Source organism: Protopterus annectens, chromosome 9.part0 (genome assembly GCF_019279795.1).
Source record: "Protopterus annectens isolate FY-2018-M chromosome 9.part0, PAN1.0, whole genome shotgun sequence".
Lineage (NCBI taxonomy): Eukaryota > Metazoa > Chordata > Ceratodontiformes > Protopteridae > Protopterus > Protopterus annectens.
In genome coordinates this window covers 582,189,207-582,207,779 of record NC_056743.1, presented here as the reverse complement: position 1 = coordinate 582,207,779, position 18,573 = coordinate 582,189,207, and the positions used below count along the sequence as shown (strand labels likewise).

Below are 18,573 nucleotides of genomic sequence, written 5' to 3'. Positions count from 1 at the left end.
GAACGTGCTGGAGGGACAGGTTCATAACCCAGAGACTGCCCATGCTATGGAATAGACTTCCCATACATGTCAAACAGAACACTTCACTGGCCCTGTTCAAAAGAAATCTTGATGAGTGGATGGGAAATAGAAAATTCACCCCGGGGATCACTCCAGTGGCTTTACTTCTCAGAGGCACTGGGAACTAAGGTTGGGTGGCACAATGCAAGGGTAATCCTATGGGCTACGCTTGTAAAGGTTCCAGGGCAATTAGCCTAGTACACACCTATAAACTTATAACATTTGTGAGCGTGCATCTATATAGAGGATTCATTATCTTTCATCGACTTGCCTGAGCTTGGATCCAAAAAGACCTATTAAAATGGATCATTCTGCAAAAGCTTGAGTATACACAACTGCAGATCAGAGCTGCTCAAACACACAAATGAATAAGCTGAAGAAATATTCATAAAAAAACACATTGCCACTGTGATCAGAAAGTCCGTCGATGTGGCCCATCTCATTACTAAAGGTTTTGCATCCAGGAAGAAAGAGGTCATTGTATCTCTTTTACTCTTCCCTCATTAGGCCAATCATCGGAGTACAATGCCCTGTTTGGCATGTACCTCACTAGACACCTGCAACAACTGGACAGGCCGCAAAAGTAACTCACAGAGGATCCTAGGCCTTAAACACTTGTCCTGTATGGACAGACTCAAAAAAACTCCAACTATTCTCTGTCTCATATCGCCTACTTAGAGGTGATCCCTGATTGACATACAAAGCCATGTCTGACCCAGCTCTGTTAGAAGTGCTACATCTAAATAAATCCCAATCCCTCCGCACCACACGCTCCAGAGACCTCAACCTCACTACCACAATCAACAGAACAAACTGTAAGGACAGGTTCATAATCCAGAGACTACCCATGCTATGGAATAGACTCAGTGGCCCTCTTTGAGAAATCTTGATGAGTGGATAGGAAATAGAAAATTTATCCTGGGGATAACTCCAGTAGCTCTACTCGACAGAGGTACTGGGAGCTAAGGTCGGGTGGCACGATGCCAAGGTAATCCTATGGCTAGGCTTGTAAAGGCCCCAGGGCCATTAGCCTAGTACACACCTATGAACCTATAAAAATGTCTTTTCCTGCAGTGGGAAGCCTTCCTATTACCCCCTCCCCCCTTACTTTATTATTCTTATACATGAGATACTCAAAAATGCAAGTATTTTACATTTTTCTCCTAGTTTAAAGCACTCCAATATTAAATAAACAAGCTTTGACAGACCTGTTGTTCAGAACAGCAAAGAGCACCAGTGATGGAAAATAAGAAAATTAGGACAGACTAAGATATGAACAGCTTATATGGTTTGGAAGTCTGAGGGAAGCCCCTTAGTACAGTGACATTCACATCCACTACTAAGGTGAGTCTAAGGCCAACCTCCCAGGATCACTAGCCACATGTTATGAATTTCTGGAAAAACACACACAGACAAAGAGAATTCATTAAGAAATCCAATACAACAAAAAAGAAACTTCAATTGCTGTAGTCAGTTAAAAAAACATGTCTTCAAAATACCAAACATCTAAAGTTAATTAAAGCACTAATATAAGAAGGAACTATTTTTTTCAGTCATGCAAATACACAGTAGAAAAACACTGCACACTGCAAAGGATAAACATGCTTTGCATGCCTTTTTAATGTACGCTGCTAAAACACTGCATTCACAGGCTGGGTATTTTTACATAACTAATAACATTTATGGTAAGTGAAGTACAGTGGAAAATAGCATATTAAAATAAATATACATTAAATGACTGGCAAGCAAACAGAATACACAACATTTGTTTTCACCATGCAAGCATCCTGGGGATTATGGGCCCTTGTTCCCCATTCTTACTTTGAAGTGGTAACCTAGTTTGGTGTGAGGAAGTCAGCCCAAAAAACAAAACAAAACAAAACAAATAAACAAAAAAAAACAGTATATGGATTACAGTGGGAAAAATAAAATTAAAAGGAAAGTTGTACAGATAATAACCTGCTGTGAAGAGGCAAAGCTTACAGTTTGAGGAACTTCGTATGCTAGTTGAGTAGAGACTCCGCCCATGTCAATTATACCCGTAGTCCTCTTACGAACAAGGGCTTTCTGATTCTCACTTCCAGGAACATGGACTTCCACAACAGGGCTGTCTTCTACAAAACAAAGACAATATTTTTTTTTCATTGCGGAGAGGATACCAAACAATTTAAGTGTATTCTGTATAAATAAATACATTTAAACAAAATCAAACAGCAAGATTTGCTAATACAAAATTATGCCAGGAAACAACAAAGCTGTCATTTATTAACAACTGATTTAGAAATGAGTCCATGTATCAAATTTAAAAAAGACAGAGAAAACTGAAACTGGATACCTTGTACATGATCATCACCCAGTTTTTCATGGGATACACTTGTTTGCGTCTTTCGGCTTTTCCCAGTTAGGGGGTCACCACAGCGGAACTCCGGTCCGCTAATGATTGGCAGTAGATTTTTACGTGCTGGCTTGCCGGGCCTAACGCACAACCTTCAACGAAGGAACGCCCATTCACGCATGTCGCCACACAGAAGACGCTCTAACTGAGAATCGAATGAGAAACGTCATAACTGTGAGGTGACAACGCTACCACAGCACCACCACTATTACAGAAAAAAAGAGGGCAACTTTCTGAATCAAAACAGGCCAACAAACTGTATCCTTCTCTACCAAAGAAATACCTGGATTCAGAATGGCAGTTGCAGGACTGTGCCCCCATGGTGCTGAATGCAAATGGGCAATGCACAGACTAACCAGGACTGAAACGCCTCAAAGTGAGTAGCACATGAGCATGTGAAGTCCCCTGGAGTTGGCATATCTAGGAAGGAGGTAGTGTCCCATTCCCTGCATGCCTCATCCCCCCCCCCCCCCATCTACCAGCAGGACTGGGACCTCATGGACTCCAGCACTGGGTCTGACACAAATTACAGGGTAACAACAATAATATAAAAGACTATATGACATTCCTGTACTGCATGCAACCAGATCTGTGACCTAGAGACACCAAACATGTAGTGCTCTAAAGACAACAACTTGCCTTCTTCTCTAGTCAGACAGCCTACCGATAAGGCTGCAGGCCCAAGACAAACCTTTCTTCTGCACAGTGAGCTAACACATAATAATAGTAAATCTGATGTCAGAATAGGGAAAATGGATTCATATTAGGCTGGGAAATGACAACTACCACATTTGGAATATGCTCTGATGACTGCCCGTAATGAAGGTCTGGGATCAAAACAGAAAAACTTGCCAAAGACCTGAGGATATACTACGAAATCAAAACAGACTTTGCGGAATTTTCTATATTTCTGTCCCAGATTTTCAGTACACAATTTATATGATCTTATTATACAAAAGAAAGCATTAGAACACTCGCCGGTTCTATAAAGTAATAAGTTTTTAGATTTAGGCCAAACTTCTATACATCACAGATCTGTCACACTGTGAAGAAAGGACTATACTGTAGTCTGAGTTAAAATCTAAAAAGTGAGAAATCTGAGTCTGCATTTACCAAATTAAAATTCAGGGCTGTAAATTCACCTAATGTCAATGCTTTTACCCTAATAGTTCAACCTGTTCATCCTAGGGCTTTTATGGTACAGACAATAAAGTGCAATTTCAAACTGTGCGGTCCTATGTTTTGGGACAGAAATATGTAATATCAGTGACAGGGTCTATATTAGAACATCGAAGTTTCAAAACTTCGAATGTTCTAATACTGACCCCTAATTCAGTGAAAGCTGAAAACATCGAACATACAGAACAGCGAATTTTTTCCTAGGGAAAAAATTTGCTGTTCCAAAACACATACACACAACACAAGCACACCAAACAAACAGCAATCCACACACATACACCTAAAATCTTACACCTAACCCTACACTAAACTATACACATACCACTAGCTATCCACTTACCTTAACCCAAACTCTAACCCTAAGGTCCATCACTATCGCACACTTACCTGACCCATGCCCTAACCCTAACTCACCTAACCCACCCTAACCCTCACATCCACACAATCGCACACATAGCTAACCCGCGCCCTAACCCTAACTCACCTAACCCGCCCTAATCCTCACATCCACACAATTGCACACATACTTAACCCGCATCCTAACCCTAACTAACCTAACCCGCACTCAATCACCACAGCGCTGAAAATACCGAAGCAACAGAAATGGACAACCAAATTCTTTCCCTAGGAAAAAATTTGGTTTTCTGTTGCTTCGATATTTTCAGCTTTCGCTGAATAGGGGTCAATATTAGAACATTCGGAGTTTTGAAACTTCGATGTTGTAATATAGACCCTAGTGACATAGGTCATTAGAAAATCTGGACCTAAAATGCTAATCAGTGACACAGTTATTTGTTGAAACTCCTTAAGAAAAAAACGCAACATTGATTTTTTTTCCCTAAAAACTGTTAGCCTTGCAGGGAGATGAGCCATTTCAACCTTCTTCAGTTTTGACCTAAAGAGAAGAAAAAAGGCATAGAAAGATTTTAAAGTGCAGACTGATGTACAGCAGTTTCAGATATGGAATGTTATCAGTATCTAGAAAAATAAAACAAATGTACAATCTGCTACTATTTTCTTGCATATGCTAAAAATAAGGCTGACTGAGGAAACTCAAATGTCGCTAAACACTCATCTGCAATCTGCAGGTAGTATACAGAAACTGGTTTGTTTGTGTCTCTAATGTAAGTTTTTTAATATGACAGATGAAAAAAGATATTTCCTGTTAGAGCAACAGATCTCCCAATTTTACAGTCTAAATGGGAAAGTAAAATCAGCAGTGTGCATTCAAGTTAGGGAAACAGCAAGACTGAAACAGAACCCATCTGACAAGTGAGAGGTTTGTGAAGTCTAAAGAGCATGTAAAACCGAAGCTTTATAGCCGAGACTAAGCAATCAGTACATCCTTTTTTTAAACAAGAAACATATTTATTAACTTGCCACTTATGACATTAAAATTATACATGTATATAAATGAAAACAAACCATATTGACATAATTTTAGTTGCAAACATTATACATCACTTATCGACCCAATCATTGTGTCAAACATTACTTCGCTCATTCATATCCTGCCTTCTTTTAAACGTCATTCCTCCTCTGAAAGTATTGATCTCACAATTCCCATTTTTTCCTATGTAATTTGCTCCTACCCTTTTCTAAAGATCTCAGTTCCAGTCGTTTCATCAGTGTTACTATATTCACTAGTTCTAGTACAGTTGGTTTAGACTTTGATTTCCATTTTATAGCAGTTGCTTTTTTTGGCAGCCATCATAATTAGACTCAGAAAGGCCTTATTATGTCTAAGCAATTCCAATTCTGTATCAGCTCAGAAAAATTATTTCCCTAGATACACCAAATTGCTCACCCAGTATTTCTGATAGAGTAGTATGCAGGGAATCTTTACAGTCTGCCAAACTCATTGCACTCCCAGAAAATATATTCCCAATTACCTCTTTCTTCCCCATCACACCTCCATTTGCTGTCTACCTTTGGAAAAATTCTCTGGAGTGGACTTGCGGTATAAAAATACCTATGTAAACATTTCCAAGCAAAAATCCTAAATCTTCTAACCTCCTCTGATTGATTCTTATAGTTATCATGCAGTATTTTATATGTTCTACTAATTATTCAGTTTTAACAGCAACTTCTGTTCTACATTCTACTAAAAACTCTACCAGTGCTGGTCTTTCACTTAGGACCCCCCTACTTCTTTCTCTTTGTCTATACTCTGATAGCAATCCTTAATAGAGAAGGCAATCTCTAACCTGCAGTCCAAATTACTGGGGTTTTCCATTCAGGTTTATATCACAACATCAAAACCCCATAATTTCGAATCACGTTACATCGAAATGAAAACATTGAAATAGAAAACATCAAACACGAATAAATCAGCAACATGTGGAGTGTATGTTAAAAACAAATTTCTCCATGCAGGGGGCAAGACCCTCTGCACCCCCCACACCCCCTGCCACTTAAATATACCACTTCGGAGATTGCACTTCAGTGCACTACAGTGCAGAAATGGAAGATTTCTGTTTCCTACACTGAAGCACGATCTCAAAGTTGTTATATTTAAGTAGCGGGGGTGGGGGTAACAGCCCCCCACGTGGGGGGTGCAGGGGGGCTTGCCCCTGCCTACACCCTTAATGTGTAATGTCCCCGTTGGAAACTGCCATTGACAGCAGTTTGATGTTTTGCTGGTTCGATGTAACGTGTTTCGAAATTGTGACGATTCACTGTTCCGACATAAACCCTTCCCATTCTATTACCTTTCCTTCTCTAGTTATTTGCTCCCAATACCATGGTTACTTTGCCAGTTTTCTCCAGTAAATTCCAGCCCCCGGATGCCTCTGTATCCCTAATTGCAGTCGTCCCTATCGGCAGAATCTCCTTTCTCCATTTCCATGTTGGCTTAGCTACTGGAATACTTTCTGCTACTTTATGAATATAATAAGCTATATGATTTTTGTCATTCTCCTTAAAAATCTGCATCTAAAATCCCCGTCTTTCCTTGTTTTTTGAGCTTCCCCCTGTTTCATCATCATCATGCATTTTTACTTTGAATTATAGATTTCTGCTTGTGCTATGTATAGGAGCATTAACTGTGTAGCTCTGAAATACCCCTTCAAATTAGGTAATCCCAAATCTGCCTTGTTCTACTGGAATAATCAGTTTATACCACTTGACTCTTGCCTTCTTCACCTCCCAGATAAAATCCTTCATATCTTTATAAACTGCTATCTACAACTTCTCTTTTGCTTGATAAAAATATGGCTGACCTGTGTATAAGACTAAAGGAACCAAAAACATTTTAACTGCTTCTATCTTACTATCCATATCCATATAACAGAGCTTTCAATTTCTCAGTTTTTGCATTATCTTTTATTTAGCCTCTTCTCACATATCCGTAGCTGCCACACTGGAATCCTTTGTAATCCATACCAAGTACTTCATTTTATCATGTCCCCATAAATAAGGATATTGCTGAATCAATTTGTGCATGGGTACATAATTTACTGCTAGTGCCTTTGTTTTAGTTTAATTAATTTTGTATCCAGGAAAGATACAAAATTGTCTCAAAATGTTCCACAACACTGAAATGTCCTTTTCTGGTTCTATCAGGTATAAAATAGTATCATCTGCAAATACAGTCTGCTTATTTTGATTACCATATTGATTATATCCTTGAATTTCTGAGTCCCTTATTTTCTTTGCCAGTGGTTCTAAATATAATGCAAATAACAAAGGAGAAAGAGGACACCCCTCCCTGGTTTCTCTGCTAAAGCAGAAATTATCAGAAAGGAAATTTGCCTCCGATCCCTCATACATCCTCCTAATCAACCTTATAAATTTATCAGGGAATGCAATGCTTTCCATTGCCCTGCTCATAAAGTGCCAGCTTACTCTGTCAAATGCTTTCTCGGCATTAAGATCCACCAATAACAGTGGTATTTTCTTACATTCTCCTTCCCACTGGACCATCAGTGTTCTGTTAATTTTGTAAAATATTTGCCTCCCCTCCACAAGACTACATTGATCTATAGCTATCAATTTTGTCATCCCTTTTGTCACTCTTTTAGCCATTATAGACATGATCAGTTTACAATCATGGTTTAGTATTGACATGGGCCTGTATGAAGCTGGATCTGATGGATCTTTATCCTCTTTAGGTATTACTTTTACCCCAGCTTCTTCCAGGATGCTGGTACTTCTCCTACTTTTAAAATACTGTTAAACCAAACCTTCCAGATCTTTATCAGTTTTTTCCCTCCTAGCTTCCCAACTTCCATGGGAATACCATCTACTACTGGGGACTTTCCTGTTGGTTGGTTATGCATCACCATTTTTATCTCATCTCTTCCTATCCTATTAGTAATTAAGTCTCAGCTACCTCTAACCTTGGCACATTTAATTCTTCCAAACATATTTTCATTTGTACCTTTTCTTGATTTCCATATTTCTCTGCTTTATACAGACTTTCATAGAATTTCTGAAAATGTTCTAATACTTCTACAGGATCTCTTGTTGTCTTCCATATTATCGGCTCCCTAAGCTTGGCAACAGCCCTTTCTACTTTCTGTTGCCCGAGTTGTTGTGCTAAAAGTTTTTATGCTCTAGAGTTATCAAAAAACAGTTGCTTAACTGCAATCTTTCTAAACTCATGCATATTATCAAGGTAATCCCTTATTTTCTGTTTAGCATTCTGCAGTTGCTATTCTTCTTATTCTGTGAGATTCCCTCTATTCTGCAATACTTTAACATTTGTCAGTCCCTCTAAATAACCACCTCTCCCTTTCTTTTATTTCCACCTTATTTTTAAACCCCACGTTAATTTTATCCCACTCCCTATCTATTTTTTCATAAGAAATTTCTATCTTCTTCAATAGCTCCTGAATAATTTCCACTACCCATCCCTTAAATTACTCTCTTTTCATCACACAGGTGGGAAAGTGCTAGTTTTTACTTCATTACCCTGTGTTTTTATTTTAGTTATTATTAGCACATGATCTGAAATAGTTAATGGGTGCATATCAAGATTTTCATTAAAATGTACACGTTACTGTAAAATGTAAATTCTGTCTAGCCTAGCCCAGTTTCTGTATCTTGAAGAATAAAATGTACATTCACTACAAACTCATAGCACTGCATTTTCATCTTATGCCAAATATTTTCATAAATTTCTTCAAAAAATGTACCTTCCTTTGTTATATTTTCCCTTCTGGGTCACCCAGAAAGCATTTAGCACATCCTTAAGGCAGCTGCAGCTTTGTGAAACTAGCAGATCACTGTAGATTTAAGAGTAATACTGTGGTGTGTGTGTGTGTGTGTGTGTGTGTGTGTGTGTGTGTCTATACCTTGTTGAAAGGTAAATAAACCGACTTGACTTATGACAGAGAATCTTGATTGTATTACAAATGGACACCAAAGCGATAGCTATAAACTGTGAGTCATGCTCAACTCAACATGCAGCAAACAAACTTCTCTGATTAGAGTATCTCTATAAAAAGTTAAAATGAGATCAGACAGTGTGTGCAATTCAACAGATATGAGACTTTGAAGTACAGCACATCAGTCTATTGCGAAATGGAAAGAGTTTGATCTGTGAGCAATTCATATATTAAGTTGTCACCTATATCTAGAAAATGTTACTTGGTAGGATCTCGGTTTGGCAGCTGTCCCAGCAGTTCTGCACAAGTGTGCATTATTTACCCAAGCATGATTCCTGATAAACCATGCAGCTATATTTTCAAGCTTAGAAATTAGTTAACTGGCTAACAGGTTAGATATCTCAAATCAACATACAAGACTATCAGTATACTGAACAAGTACTGCCATTTCACAAAGCTGCAGAGCATGAGAAAGAATCAATGAGCACTTGTACACTCCAAAAAATACATCTCCACTGTATTAGCTGAGGTGTGCATTTCTGCAAATGGCAGATATGAGACAGCACAGCAGTACATATTGTGTCCCATCCTGAAACCATGCTGTTTGCCAGAGAGCAAACCATACACATTTCAGAGGTTAGTAAGCTGGAAGGATATGGTATATTCCAATAGTTCAGAAATTGGGGATAAGACAGAAACAGACAAAGTTATTTTACAAAAGAGCAGGCCCCAGCCTTGGACACACAGACACAAAGCTCTAACACAGTGCTCAAGAATAGGGAAATATTTATCGTGCAAGTTAGTGTAGTGAGGATGAAAGGGTTGCGTACTTTGACAAATCAAGGAAAGGGCCTACCTGCCTTAGTACTGCCACAAGAGTATAATTTTAAAAGTATTATGGGTAGAAATGAGAGTGGTTTCCAATAGTATGACATGAGGAAGGACTACAGTCAGTTATGATAAAATGATGTAGCCTGAAGTGGAGCAAATGTACACTAAAAGCTTATGCAAATTGTGCAATGTTTGAGGCAGTTTACTTACTGATATGCAGGGTTGCAGCTAAGAGATTTCTCCCCCCTCCTCCTGAAACAAATTGGTTTACATCTACCTACTTCTGAAAAAAACAAACAAAAAATAGTGCGTTTTCTTGAGGAAACAAACATCTGATATTCCTTCAGTTCAGCCTTCCATTCGCTGTGACTATCCTGCAGTTTTGGCAATGTAACAAATCTAATGAGTTACGTAGGATGATGGCTGTGAATTCAAATCAAATATCAATCAATTAATAACAAACTAAATAAATAAAATGAGTGTACAAACATTGCTGAGCCTGGGTACCCATCACTGCTCATGGCTGTTAGCACAAAAAAAAAAATGACAAGATGAGAGTCATTAGGACCCACTTGGTCTGCTATCTGCATTTTACACAAAGCTGACACTGTATTCTAACTTGTTTCCAGCTTAATATTCCACCAGTAAAGCCATGTGTCCATACCAGGCCACGTTGAATTTTGTGATCACTGCTAAATCCACCACCTCTTCATGTGGGCTGTTCCATCATATCCATAATCCTCTTCACTATATTAAAAAAAAAAAAATCATAAATTCATGACATCCCCACTGAGCAGTCTACCTTCAAATTTTAGATGGTATCTATTTGTTTGTTCATCAGCAACTCCATTTCAAAAAGTTGTTGCACTGCTTCTGCTAAGATGCATGGAAGTTCTCCATCAGGCACCCAGGAGTGCGCATGAGGAGTTCTGCATGCTCATCAGTCTTTCCTTGAACAGTTTTGTGGACTAGAACTTTCACCATAATGGTGTCTTTCACCTAAACATCTGAACCTTATTTAAATCTTCATAATGAGAAAATGAATCATAACCACACTCTTTATAAAGATGAGGTTTTCTTGTATTTATTCTTAGCTTTCCTAAGATGTTCAAATGACATTCTCAAGTAAACTATTATTATGGTTAATCATAACCAAAGAAAACCCACTAGAGCAAAATAGATCTCTTTAATGCTACCAGTTTTGGGGGATCTCCTGAAACTGGCAAACCACTGAAATCCACAGCAGCAGGACTTCATCTTAATAAAAAAATATCTAAAACTTGAGTACTCCAAATAACTCTTGGGAGCCACCAGCAGCCCTCTCACAAATAGTCATAAGACATAAACCAACAAATAAGGGACCAACAGCTCTTTCATACAGCTGGGGACCACCGATACATAGTGCTAAATAAGTTAAAAGGAAAATCTTGAAGTTTACTTGCAAGCCACTACAAGGCAGTGCAGAATGCAAAGAAGATGAATCATATAGTCAAACTGAGAAGAGATAATCAGAAATCTCACTGCAGAGTTCTGTATTAGCTAAAGGAAAGCAAGATTAGAACAAGGAAGCCCTAGGTAAAGGGTTTTACAAATGTCCAGGTAGGCAGAGGTTCATGGACTCACAGACTGTTACTGGGCTAATGACCGGGGAGCCTTTCTAAGCCTAGCCAAGTCTTCCCAAAATAATAAAGATGCCCTGCATCTAAACAGGGAATTTATAAGCCACCTCTGTCCATAAGGGATATGGGTGTCAGGCCAGGTGTAAATTTCTTATTTCCCATCCACATGTCTAGGTTGTGCTTAAACTAGGTAATAGATGAACTAAGCTTCACATGGGTAGGAAGCCTATTCCATAGGTGGGGCAGTCTCTGGGACACATATCTATCTCTCCAGCATGTTCTGTTTAAGTCGCAGACAAAATTCAATTCCCCAGACCTTGTATTTCTGGTACTCTTTGACTTACAAATACGTAGGAGACTCATAAGTGTGGGGTTTGCAGATGCCTTATAACCCAGGCATAAATCACACCTTAGCAATCGATAGGAGACAGAGTAGAGGGGAAAGGGCTTGAAGGCACTCTTCATAAAGCAGGTTTGTTATGCCTTGTATTCTTTTTGTAAGGAGCCATTGCGGTCACTGCAGTTGCTGCATATGCCTGGTCAGGTACATACCAAAGGGAGCACTGTACTCTATGACTAGTCTGATAAGGGCAGAGTACAGTGGGATAATGACTTTGGGACCTAGATGCCATGCCCTTACTTAAGTTGCACAAAATCAAAGGACTTCCTTACTACTGTGGCCACTGTCTATGTGTGTACCCATATCCCTGACAACTGGGTCGACTCTTAGTGGTATATTACCAACATGGTAGTTAGCTGGGATGAATGATCTCCCAAAGGGTACAATTATGCATTTCTTAGCATTGAGTTTAAGATCAATGCCTTGTCATCATTTATTAATCACAGACAGACCTTCTTGAAGAATGTTAGTGTCTGCAGGGGAGTTGATGATAACCCCCAGCTTGCAATCATCTGCAAACTTAATCAGCCATAATCCTTCAGCATTTGCTTCCATTTCACAGAAATTGATGTCAAAAAGGAGCAGGCCCAGTACTGAGTCCTGAGGGACTCTGCTAGTGATTGGCCTCTTGGTGGAGGTGGCCTCACCTATTTTGATGACCTGGGTCCTATCAGTGAGCCAGTTGGCTATCTAGTGGGTGATAAAAGGGTTCACACTTAAATGAATTAACTTGTCTATAATACCTGAGTGGGGTATTGTATCAAAAGCATTAGCTAGGTTATAATGGTGAGGGAAGCTCACGTGGAAAAAAAACAGATACACACAGTATTTCCAGATGCAGCTCTCTGCACCAAGCACAAGTTCCCTTAAGAGCACACGGGGAATACACTCGGTCCGGAGGCTAGGTTTCTCTCTCTTTCTCTCTCCAGGCCCCCAGTAAGACTCCCCACTGACACAGCTGTATAGAGTTGAGTCCTCAGCCAAGTGTTTCAAGCCAAGTCCTCCAACACCTTCTCTGTGAAACCAGTGCTCTGTCTATAAGGTAGGTACTGCCATCAGAACACTCCAAAGCCAACTACTCTAAGGCTCTTACAAGGGTACCCAATTATACTGAGTAAAATTAATGCTAATACAAATGTTAGTGGTTGACCAATGCAGCAAGGCTTTCAGGAGTGGCCACAGTGTCACCAAATACATTCAAGTACTCTCAAAAGTTAAAATATTCTCTAAAAGACCAGCCACAATGAAAAGCTTAAATATATTTAATAATAGATAATAAAAGAACCTGAAAATACTACATATTTACAATAAACACCATAGTTTCAATCACAGGAAGTATTAAAAATAATAGAGATGGAAAGATTCACACAGAAACAGAAAAACAATACATCACTGCTCTCACTCTATTTTCCTCACTGATTAAAGAATTACTTTTCCCTAGTTCACTTACTGGAGTGAAGGCAAGATGATGTAGGTGAGTGGTCCTTCTTTGTCAGGTTTCAAAAACAGACTGCCCTGAAACATCTGTTTCATCTAGTATTAAAACATCATTTTAGTGCTGGATTACAGAATGACATCACATACATCTGGTCATCTGACTCTGGTTCCCATACTACTGCCCCTTTACTAAAAAACTGAGCCAGAAGTTAGCAAATACCATACACATACATAGAGCTTTGCTAAGATGTGTTATAGCATCTGGAAGCTATAACACCATTTCAAAACTTCCACCCATGCATGGGGTAGCAATAAATTCACCCCCCAAGGACAATATAGTTGGATTCTTAGTCCTGGTTTTCACAGACAATTCGTCTCTGGCTGCATTCAGAATTGTTAAGATATAATCTTTATAGCCTAAACCAGGCAAATTAATTTCAGACTATTTTTCAAAGTTAGCTGCACTGAGATTAACCTCTTCTCTTCCAGTATCCAGTATCCTCTGTTACAATATATTAATTTCAACAGTCACAACAGTCTGACATACAGCTTTTCTGTCCAGCAGAACCCACTGTTGGTACATTTTTTTTTAACACAGGCAACTTTACAAATACATTTTCAACACAAGCACCTGTACAAATCAGTTTGATATACAAATAACATATAATTCTTTACAAAACTCCAGCTAGCCATGCAGGCAAATGTTACACACCCACTGCCCTACTTCTCCTGGAATAGCTGGCAATACCTCACAACATCACACCTTTCTTTAACAAAGCTGAAAGTACAGTTTTGTACCTACCATAAATGTAGATGTTCGAGTGCTAATACAGCTGCAGTCATAACAGATGGGTTTTCCTGCCGTCAGGCGGGTCCTCGGTCGGCCGAATTCCAAAGTCTAGGTCCGGCGTCGGTTATCGTCGCTTCTTCCCTGATGTCAGTGCGACAGGGGTATAAAAGAACCAGCCGATGCCATTTTCTTCAGTTTTTCTTGCCCCAGATGTTAGGTGCCCCCAGAAGGAAGGCAATACATAAATTTATGTAATAATGAAATGCAATATAATCAAAAAACAGTAGTTGCAAGCAAATACCCCATAAAAGAATACCCCAATCAGGTTGTATGAGGAGGTGTTAGCCATAAGGCCTGTCCCAAGAAGGGAAGGAGGGAGGGAAACCTGGACTGCAGCTGTATTAGCACTCGAACATCTACATTTATGGTAGGTACAAAACTGTACTATGTTCATCGTGCATACAGCTGCAGTCATAACAGATGGGTAGAATCCCAAAGCTAAAAAAGGGGTGGTAGGCACTAGGTGGAGCTCGGAGGAGCTAGGATGCCCTGCAAGACTGCAGTGGCAAAGCCTGCTCTAGATTTGGAGTACAATGGTAGGTGATAGTGCTTGGAGAAAGTATGTACTGAACTCCAAGTGGCAGCTTCCAAAATATCTTTGGTAGGAACCCCCCTGAGGAAAGCTGAAGAGGTAGCTGTGGCCCTTGTGGAGTGAGACCAGATTCCTGCAGGTACAGTTTTACCATGAAAAGAGTAACAAAAGCGTATGCAGCGGGCTATCCATTTTGAGATTGTCTGTTTGGAAATAGGCTTCCCTTGAGCTCCTGTAGCATAGGACACAAAGAGTTGCTCTGATTTTCTGAAAGGCTTTGTTCTGTCCAAATAATAACGTAGCTGCCTGTGAATGTCCAAGGAATGTAGTAGTCTCTCACCTTTGTTTTGAGGATTAGGGTAAAAGGTAGGTAAGTGGATAGCCTGATTCAAGGCTACCCTGGTTACTACCTTTGGCATAAAGGAAGGATTGGTCCGTAAGGAAACTCTGTCCTGATGGAAAATGATGAAAGGCTGCACAGCCATGAGGGCTTGTAGTTCCGAAACCCTGCGAGCTGTGGTGTTAGCCAGCAGGAAGGCTGTTTTCTAGGACAAATATTGCAGTTCTGTTGAAGCAGCTGGCTCAAAAGGAGGCAAGGCCAGTTTTTCTAGAATGAAATTGAGGTCCCAAGCAGGTACTGGTTGTTTCCTTGGGGGTTTTATATTCTTAGCCCCTCTGAGGAATTGTCTTAAGAGGGGGTGAGAGAATAAAGGAGGATCAGTGTTGTATTCTGCAGAAATGGCTGAGGCATGTATTTTGATGGAGGAGAATGAAAGTCCACTGCTTAGCAACTCAGCTAGGTACTGTAATATTTGAGGTAAATTCAGTATTCCAGGATTCTGGCCCTTTTTCTCATTCCAGGCACAAAAATGTTTCCATTTTGCAGAGTAGGCTTTTCTAGTAGAAGGTCTTCTGGCCTCCAAGATGATGTCCTGCACCTCCTTGGAGAGTAGGGTCTGTTGTGATTTTAAGGAATCTTCCATGCGGCTAGGTTGAGTGTTTTCAGCTGACTGTGAAGAGTTTTGAAGTTGTGCTGAGTCAGTAGAAGAGGCATTAGAGGCAGGATCCATGGTGGGGAATGCGTCAGGCTCCTCAGGAGTGGGTACCAGTGTTGTCTTGGCCAGTCTGGAGCAATGAGAATCATCTTTGGTCTGTCTGCTCTGGTTTTTAATAGAACTTTGGGCAGCAGAGGAAGAGGTGGAAAGGCATAAACTGTCATTGTTGTCCAACTGAAAGAGAGTGCGTCCACTTTCCAGGCCTGTGGATGAAAGGTCCTTGAGCAGAATTTTGCCAATTGGTGATTTCTGTGGGAGGCAAAGAGATCTATGTCTGGCCTTCCCCATGCTTGAATTATCTTTGTAAAAACTTGAGGATGCAACTTCCATTCGTGTGGTTCTGTCATATTTCTGCTTAGGTTGTCTGCCAGTGTGTTTTCCTTGCCTGGCAGGTACTGTGCGTGAAGTTCGATTTGTAATTCCAGAGCCATGTTCCAAAGAGACATGGCTAGCCTGCATAGGGGGGTATGAATGGGTTCCTCCCTGTTTGTTTATGTACCACATCACTGTGGTGTTGTCTGTCCTTATCAATAGCTGGCCTGGAAGCAGTAGGTCTTTGAAAGCTATAATAGCATTTATTACTGCTAGCATTTCCTTTTGATTGATGTGTAGGTGCTTTTCTTTTTGGGACCATATGCCCTGAATGCACCGATCTGTCATGTGCGCCCCCCAGGCGTAGTCCGAGGCGTCTGTTGTGACAACTTGATTTGCTTGAGGCTTGCAGAATGGGAGACCTGTGTTTCTTTGGCATGCTTGAGCCCACCACAGAAATTCCTTTTGAAGACATGGAATCAGTGGTATTATTGTTTCCAAACTGTGGCTGTGTTGAGACCATAGGTTTTTTAGGTACCATTGAAGTTTCCTCATATGCAGCTTTGCATATGGGATTAGTAGGATGCAAGATGCCATGAATCCCAGAGCCTGCAGGATTTTCCTTGCAGTCAGCCTGGTGAAAGTTGCCAGTTTTCTGACGTATTGAGTTAGTTGCCCTTGTTTCTCTGGTGTGAGGTAGGCCATCTGGGTGTTGGTATCCAAGCTGGCACCCTGGAAAATTATTATTTGAGAGGGTATTAGCCTTGATTTCTTTTGACTGACTGTGTACCCCAGAGAATTCAACAACATTATTACAAACGCCAGATGTTTCAAAAGTATGTGCTTGCTGTCCGCTTGGATCAGGCAGTCATCCAAATATGGGTATATTTGTATCCCTTGAAGTCTGCAGTAGGCAATTACTGATGCCAGGCATTTCGTGAACACTCTGGGCACAGTAGATAAGCCAAAGGGCAATGCAGAGAATTGATAATGTGTTGAACCTGCAAGAAATCTGAGGTATCTTCTGCAATCTTGTCTGATTGGGACATGCAGGTATGCCTCCTTGAGGTCCAATGTTACCAGCCAAGACTCCTTGCCCAGCATGGGAAGAAGCTGCTGCAATGTGAGCATCTTGAATTTTGGCACGAGTAAACATATGTTTAGGATGGATAGGTCCAAAATAGGTCTCCAATCTTTGCCCTTCCTTGGTACCAGGAATAGTCTGGAATAAAAACCTTGACCCTGTTCTTGTGCAGGTACCTCTTGAATAGCTTTCATGTCCATGAGATCTGAAATTTGTTTTTGTGCATCTGCCCTTTGATTGTGTGGCAGGTTTGGCATGCCTCTCATTTTTGGAAGGGTGTGAAAGTGGAATCTGTAGCCTCTGTCTATAATGTCCAGGATCCATTTGTCTTTGGTGACAATATGCCAATTTTTCGAAAATAATGCCAGTTTTCCGCCTAAAGGTGCTGCCATTTGGGCCTTGCTTGGCATGCAAAGGGGAAAGTCATTGGTTCTGCTTTCTGAATGGCTGTGAACTATCCTCACCACCTCTTTGAGTAGGTGCTTGCCATTGTCTGCCTTTAAACGATCCTTGAGATTGCCCTCTACCCCTTGGGCACCTGTATCTACCTCTTTGGGGTCTGTCCTTGGCTGGAAAGGACCAATTTTTTGAAGGCCAATTTCTACTGAAACGTGGAGGTTGTACCTGTAGGAAATCTTTCACTGTTTGCATTGATTTTGCCTTTTCCTCCATTTTCTTTAATACCTCCTCAGCTTTAACACCAAAAAATACATCTTTTTGCAGAGGAGCATCTAGTAATTTAGCTTTGACATGATCTGGTAAGGTTTGCTCTTTGAGCCAAGCATGTCTACGTATGACTAATCCTGTAATAGCAGCTCTACATGAGGCTTCTAAAGCATCAAAACCACATTGCAAGGTATGTTTACCCACTTGTTCTGTACTATGTAACAAATCCTGCAACTCCTTCAAGTCTGGCTGTTCAGGCTGTGACATTTTGCTTTTCAATTGTGATAACAGAAACTGTTGGTACTTTAACATATGGAACTGACAGTTTAATGCCCTCATGGTTAAGGTGGCCGAGGTGCATACCTTTTCCCCCACCTTTCTAAAGCTCTGGAATCTCTCTCTGAAGGTAATGGATTTTTAGCAGTGGAGGCCTTAATTCCCTTGGGACCCTGTGAAATAGTTTCTGGGTCAGCCGCATGGCTTTTGTATAGGAATTGGTGTGAATCAGGAACCCGGTAATACCTGTCAGGCTTGACTGGAGCTGGAGGTAAAGAATATGGGTTAAGGCAGGCCTCCAAATGCACATCATCTAGTATGTGTAAGCCAGGAGATATAGCCAGAGGCCTGTGCTGAGGGAGCAAGAGGAAATCCCTAAGCCTTTTCTTGGAGTCTGAGTACTCTTGGCCTTCCCAGTGGAAGTGTTTCCTTAAGGTATGTAAGGTTTCCCCAAAAGAGTAATCCTCAGGGTGGGGAGACAGAGGGAATGGACTCCTCTGCATCAGAATCTTCAAAAGGGGAGTAAGAATGTTCCTGGTCTTCAGAA

The 18,573-nt window shown here is 40.5% G+C and overlaps 1 protein-coding gene across 3 annotated transcripts in view; it reads right to left on the bottom strand.

Moving 5' to 3' along the window:
• The window catches only part of ENTPD4 (ectonucleoside triphosphate diphosphohydrolase 4), a 203,254-nt gene that overhangs the window by 48,656 nt on the left and 136,025 nt on the right, over positions 1–18,573 (bottom strand). For 2 of the 3 annotated variants that reach the window (XM_044083115.1, XM_044083117.1), the window contains exon 8: positions 2,020–2,174. In XM_044083115.1, the coding sequence (XP_043939050.1) occupies positions 2,020–2,174 (155 nt within the window). The remainder of the gene's footprint in view (positions 1–2,019; positions 2,175–18,573) is intronic. The other variant, XM_044083116.1, reaches the window with a different exon arrangement.